Below are 7,062 nucleotides of genomic sequence, written 5' to 3'. Positions count from 1 at the left end.
ATGAATTAGAAGATTAACGTGATCTGCAAGAACGTACTGTGATAGCATACTTGTAGTATGGAATCAACAATGTAAATTGATGTACCTTTAGAATACAATAATAACGCGTTAGTACCATGTGTTTGTTATACCTCGTGTGCGCTTCCGTTGCGAGTTGGAGTGTGACAATAGTTGTAGTTCATTGATATATCAGTCATCATTAGTGTTAAAAGACATTTATTTGTCATTGACCTATTCTATATTTTTGCACTCCCATGTCACATGGCATATACCTAATGCCATGGTATTCTACTAGTGCTTGGTTGTGCTTCGAACTTTTAGGGACCTACAACCTTCGTACTCTAGTTAGAGATGAGCATTTTGATACCGATATCAACAAATACTGGTACAAAACGGAACCGTACCAATCAAATTTCGATATCAATTTGATATGGATTTTTTTGATGTTTTTGAGACTGATACTTATGTCTCAGTACCAATATTTTACTGATTTTTATTTTAAAATACTGTATCGTACCAAACATTTTCAATATCGATACATCGATAACAAGTACATCACCTCCAATTCTATGTTACGAGAGGTACATTAACCTAACCCTTTTTAAATATATTTATTTGTAATGTAATTATTAGTTGGCCTAAATTCAACAATGGCAACCGCATCGTAACAGTACTATGTTAAAATATTGCCATCCCATCCCCACCTACCATTCGTATTAGGCATTCGCCGTCCTATAAATATCCTAAACCCCCACTCCGTCACTATCTCACCATCTTTCTCACTCCGATCTCCGGCAAACTTTTCTCCGGCGATCTCATCGTTCGTTCAGAAGCAGTAGCAATGTCTTTCGCCAAAATCAAAGTCGAAAACCCCATCGTTGAGATGGACGGTGAGTCATATACTCCATTTCTCGTTGTTCCTCTACTTTGATTTATTATTACTCAGGCTCCGATCTGTGAATCGTAGTCAGTTTGATCAGATCGATGCTCTGTTTCTGTTGTTGATTTGCAGTTATTGCTATGTTCCTTACGTACGATCTGATTAATGATAGTTAGGTATAGACTCTAATAGATATTAGGTTTTATACACAAGAAGATTGTGTAGTTTGACTACTTATGATCTGATTAGTCATAGTTATTGACTCTATAGCTATTTGTTCATTATTATTTTATTATTTATTTATTAACAAAATACTCATACAGACATGGTGTATACATGGTTATAAAAGTTGACTAGCGATTAATCTGGATTAATAGGGATCAATCGGATTTAAATTTTATATGTAATTTTTCCAACTTATATATATATATACAAAAGTTTTCAAAATTTTATATACTATTTTTCAAACTTATAAATTGGATTGGATTAATAAGCATAATTTTTTTAAGCACTTCAAAGATTTTTACCGAAACGTGACCGATTTTGACTGTGTTTGACCGATTACCGGTGGCCGATTAGGTGTACTTTTTGATATGGACGAAGTGGTGTAAATACCCCTTGTATATGCTGTAATTTTTGATATGGACGGAGTGGTGTAAATGCCCCTTGTATATGTTGTAATTTTTGGCCCTTTGCCCGTTTGGGTCGGGGGTAGTCTTGTTTTCTTTGCCTTTTGCCCGTTTGGGTCGGAGGTGGTTCTATTGAAGTTTAATTTTCAAAAAAAAAAGGTGTGCTTTTTGATCATAGAATGATTATTGAAAAAACTCTTGTTAAATCATGAAGTTTTCAGGATGGAAGGGTGTGTATGAGCTTCTGGTTTTGTTGTGTAAATTTTGTACAAAAACTTGTTTTTATCATTTGGTTTATTTGTCCTCAATTATTTACTCAAGGAGCAATATGATGTAGTTACTGGGCTAACAATATGTATCTTTGTTTGTTACAGGAGATGAAATGACTCGTGTCTTTTGGCAATCAATCAAGGATAAGGTTATACACATTATACAAATTGTTTTGAGGTCAAATATTCGTTATCTGGATCACATCGCTAAAAAGTGTTTATATACTGCAGCTCATTTTCCCCTTCGTAGATCTCGACATTAAGTATTACGACCTGGGTCTTCCTAACCGTGATGCTACTGACGATAAAGTTACCATCGAAAGTGCCGAAGCTACTCTTAAGTACGTCTACTTTTTGTTACCTTCCGTGACCCATTTCTGTTTTACAACAAACGTTACAGCTTGATTCAACATACGATGGACTCACTTCTTTTTTATTTTAATTTCACACTTTTTTTTGGTGACTTATAGCTAGGGGTGTGAATTTCTGACACAACATGAACCTAACACGAAATTCGTGGTTTTGGGTTTAGTCTAAATGGGTTCGGGTCAGTTTCAGGAACCCGTTTAGCTAAACGGGTCGGTTCATGCCAACTTGGGCTGGTTGGTGGGTTGACCTGTTTAGCCTATTTATATCATATTTTATTTTTTACAATAATTTTTATTTCATAAATTAAATTGGGTGGGTATTTTATGCCATAATTATAACTTATAAAGAGAAATTGACATAATATTTTTTAATTAAAATGTAACCGTATTATATACCTTTTTGCGAAAAAAATAAAAAAATTCGGGTTGAACGGGTCGTGTTTGGGTCAACCCGTGAATATTCTGGTCATGTTTGGGTTCATACGTATGACACAATTTCAGGTTCGGGTCGTGTTCGGATTCGCTCGAGATTTTCTTGTTTCTTGTTTAAGGTTTTATAATTTTTCTGTTTTTTCTATAATCTGATATTTTCAATTTAACTTTAGGTACAATGTTGCGATTAAGTGCGCCACCATTACCCCTGGTATGCTAAATTTATTCCTATCATGTTATTTATGGGACAATGCACTGGTTATTAAGTTACTGATAGATCAAATCATTCACAGATGAGGCTCGTATGAAGGAGTTCACTTTGAAAAGCATGTGGAAGAGTCCAAACGGGACGATCAGAAATATATTGAACGGTTAGTGATATAATTTATTCCTCATTCAAACACAATAAAGCTATGGATATTTTATTTCATTGTGTATGAAATCGCTTTGTTTGCACGTTTTTCAGGCACAGTTTTTAGAGAACCAATTCTTTGCAAAAATATTCCCAAACTAGTTCCAGGTATTTACCAATTTGGAAGTTGAGTTTTTTGTTTTCTTTTTAATTTTTTATTTTATAAATAGCACATGACTGTTATAACTGTTGTATCTATAGGATGGACAAAGCCTATTTGCATCGGAAGACATGCATTTGGTGATCAATACAAAGCTACTGATGCAGTGATTAAGGGACCCGGAAAGCTTAAGCTTGTTTTTGGTACGCGTATTATCTATACATATTTCTATTTAGACTCACAAAATTAGGCCTGTAAATGAACCGAACGGACACAAATGTTCATTTAACTTTACCGAACATGAACATGAACATATAATCAAACATATTTTTTGTTCATGTTCGTCTATTAATAAAATGGGCGTGTTCGTGTTTCGTTCGTTTAAAACCTAAATGAACAGTTCGTGAACGTAAAAGGAACATAAACAAACATAATTTAACAAACAATAAACAACAAAAATGAACATAATTAAACAAGCATAAATGAACACAATTAACTAAACATAAATGAACATAAAGTAATTTTTTATATAAGTTAGTGATTAATCACGATAAATTCTGTTGGAAAATCCATTTATATTACTAGAAAGCTCAAAGCCCAATTACCAGCTAGTTTAGTTATATATAAATAAGTAGTTTGGAAGTCTATTTTATGTTTAGTATTTATATAAATATATGTACTTATGTATTTAAATTGAAACGAACATAAATGAACTAAATAAAGGGACGTTCACGAACATAAATGAATGAACAAAACATGTTTTCATGTTTGTTCGTTTAATTAAATGAACAAAAAAATGTCTTCATGTTCGTTCATTTAAACGAGAACCTAACTTCACACCGAACAAGTTCACGAACAGTTCATGAACGTTCGGTTCATATACATACCTACACAAAATCATCCTCTTTTTTATATATTTGTTTGTCCCATGATAAATATTTACAAGGACGTTTATTCTATTTATTTTAGTTCCCGAAGGAGAAGGTGAAAACATAGACTTGGAAGTTTACAACTTCACTGGTGCCGGAGGGGTAGCTTTGTCAATGTACAACACTGAAGAGGTACCGCTTTTTGGTTCATTGATTTTTCTATGCCACTATTAATCTTACTATGTCTTTTAAATCTGAGTTATATACTTATATGTTATTTTTATCGACTTCAAACAGTCCATTGCCGCTTTTGCTGAGGCCTCGATGAACACAGCTTATCAGAAGAAGTGGCCACTTTATCTTAGCACGAAGAACACTATTCTGAAGAAATATGACGGAAGGTTTGTTGCATTAGTTGCAGCTTTCACGCTATCTTGTATGTATATCCTCATTGATATATCTATTTTTTGTTGATTTAGATTCAAGGACATATTTCAAGATGTTTATGAAAGCAACTGGAAGTCGAAGTTCGAGGCTGCTGGAATATGGTGAGTAACTAAACTTGTCATTTGCATAATTCTTAGAATTTGTGAATTTTTATATTTGGGACAATTTAAATATATATATTTAAAACTTGCATAATATCATATTTTTCCCAACTAAAAATTAATAACAGACACACCCATTCAAAATACTTAAAGTTTCATATTTACTCATTTCATTAATTTACAATATGACCATTATACCCTTCGTATTCTCCTTACACTTCAAACCCTAATATCATAATGCGAGTTCCAAAGGAAGGGTATGCTGGTCATTAGTGTGAAAATGGGTTTGATATTTCAATTTTCTTTTTAGGTAAATTAGTAACTTTACCCCATGTGTTGCGGCGTGAGTCGGTTTGATTTGTGACATTAAGAAAAAAACACTAAAAGGTGAAATACCAAAACGAATAAAAGTAGAGGGACTTAACACTAATATTACCAAAGTCAAAGTAGAGGGACCAAACATGTATATAAGCAAAGTTAACTAATAAGTACAAAACTTTGTTAGAATAGAGGGACTAAACATGTATACTAAGAAACTTAAACTTGTGGGACTAAACATGTATAATAACAAAGTTATGGGTGTAAAAGTAAAATGCAAAAGACTTAAAAAAAAGGTTGCTATGTGGCAACTTGTGATAGGATACAATGAACAGGGAGACAAATCTAGTCGCCTTTTAATATATATATATATATATATATATAATATGATAGTGTACCAAGTTATGAAGGGGATATATGAAATTATTCATATATATATCATTGTCACCTTCATGTAACTCATTTGTAGGTATGAACACCGTCTCATCGATGATATGGTTGCTTATGCTCTTAAGAGTGATGGAGGTTATGTATGGGCATGCAAAAACTACGATGGTGATGTTCAAAGTGATATGTTGGCTCAAGGGTTCGGATCACTTGGATTGATGACATCAGTCTTGGTACGCCCATTGCGTAAAAAAATTAATTAAATTTTTGTTCTTGCATATTATATATATTTAATTTAATTGGTTCTGCTTTTAGGTTTGCCCTGATGGGAAGACCATTGAATCCGAAGCAGCTCACGGCACTGTAACTCGTCATTACAGAGTGCATCAAAAGGGAGGTGAAACTAGCACTAATAGTATAGCCTCAATCTTTGCTTGGACCCGAGGACTGGCCCACAGGTTTATATTAAAAAAATTGTTATATTCAAATAAAAATTTATTGATTTGAAGCACTGAAGAATATAAATTATAAATTGTGTAATTAAGGGCAAAGTTGGACAACAACGCTAAGCTTTTGGATTTCACTGAGAAGCTGGAAGCCGCATGTATCGGAACTGTTGAATCCGGAAAGATGACAAAGGATCTTGCACTCATTATTCATGGATCCAAGTAAGTTGACTGTAGTTTTAAAAGAAATGTCATAAATACCCTTGGCTAAAGGGGTATTCTTTCTGTTTAATAGAGACAGAAAGTTAGAATTTTATGAAATGTTATAATAGGAAACCAAATTGTTACTCGTATATAAATATTTATATAACTTGTATCATTGGATGCTTTTCAGGCTCAGTAGGGAGCACTATTTGAACACCGAAGAATTTATCGATGCTGTAGCCGATGAGCTGAAAGCAAGACTTGTGGGCAAATCATCACTGTGTGTACTAAAGTCTAATTATTATTATATATTAGTTTTGTTTGAATTGAATTTATTTTGAAGTGTCTTATTTTGGTGACTTTTGATATGCAGGTAAGTGCATGATGAGCAGTTGAGAGTAATGACTGGACCAAGAAGATTTATGTTCATTGTTCCATGTGTTTGGTTGAATTCAGCACACCATTATTGATATATTGGTGGTTATTTTAAGAATTTATATTATGCTTTTTTGTTTAATCTGGGAACCTGATTTGATCAGTTTCAGTTTGAATGGAATGGAATGGAAGTTTTTATATTTGCATGATTAATATCTGTAACTAGGCTTGGCAATTGGCATGGAGTTCTCCAATGAGAACACACTGGTGCAGTTTTAAACGAGAATTACTAAATATTTGAGAAGCGTTAAAAAGATAAAAACCACTTTATCACCGTTAGAACTGTGTTGGTCGAGAAGGATAGGATGGGTTACATGACCAGTGTCTTCGTCATAAGATAAAATGGTGATTGGCCGATGGTCGTCTACCCAGATGCCTTACTTTTGTATTGAGGCGGAAGTGGTAGAGGAAGAACAACATTCTATAAAAGCGACTCGCTGAGCCGATAACTAAAGAACTATGAGTGACAGCGATGACGAGGAGAGTCGATAAAAGTGATCGACGACAAGCAACCTGATCTCTATGAAAATGGTAACGAGGATGAGTCAACAACAAAAGGATGATGCTTGGATAAGGAAATAAGCAACTGTCTAAGATGACTTGGAAGTTTCCACCTGCTCATTTTGAGCCGTGGTTCCACCCGTATCCACCCACCTATAAATTATTTAGAGCCCTAAGTGATCCAGTAAGTAATAATGATTACCCATGATGAATAAAGGGCTTGTAGTCTAGTGGTATTATGATGCACTGAAAAAGAGTCCCTCC

At 33.9% G+C, this 7,062-nt stretch overlaps 1 protein-coding gene across 1 annotated transcript; it reads left to right on the top strand.

Moving 5' to 3' along the window:
* Positions 1-640: 640 nt before the first annotated feature.
* Positions 641-6,450, top strand: LOC110867916 (isocitrate dehydrogenase [NADP]). The gene is made up of 15 exons (XM_022116975.2): positions 641-890; positions 1,884-1,927; positions 2,010-2,119; positions 2,752-2,789; positions 2,872-2,949; positions 3,045-3,098; positions 3,192-3,293; positions 4,060-4,151; positions 4,257-4,360; positions 4,439-4,507; positions 5,295-5,445; positions 5,528-5,670; positions 5,758-5,880; positions 6,053-6,142; positions 6,236-6,450. The coding sequence occupies exons 1-15, from the start codon at positions 842-844 to the stop codon at positions 6,237-6,239; spliced, it is 1,251 nt and encodes a 416-aa protein (XP_021972667.1). The 5' UTR covers positions 641-841; the 3' UTR covers positions 6,240-6,450.
* The last annotated feature ends 612 nt before the right edge of the window (positions 6,451-7,062 follow it).

The sequence above is a fragment of the Helianthus annuus genome, chromosome 7, assembly GCF_002127325.2.
Source record: "Helianthus annuus cultivar XRQ/B chromosome 7, HanXRQr2.0-SUNRISE, whole genome shotgun sequence".
In the NCBI taxonomy this organism is placed as follows: Eukaryota; Viridiplantae; Streptophyta; class Magnoliopsida; order Asterales; family Asteraceae; genus Helianthus; species Helianthus annuus.
The sequence above is the reverse complement of the archived record's forward strand: the minus strand, read 5'-3'. Positions and strand labels throughout refer to the sequence as shown.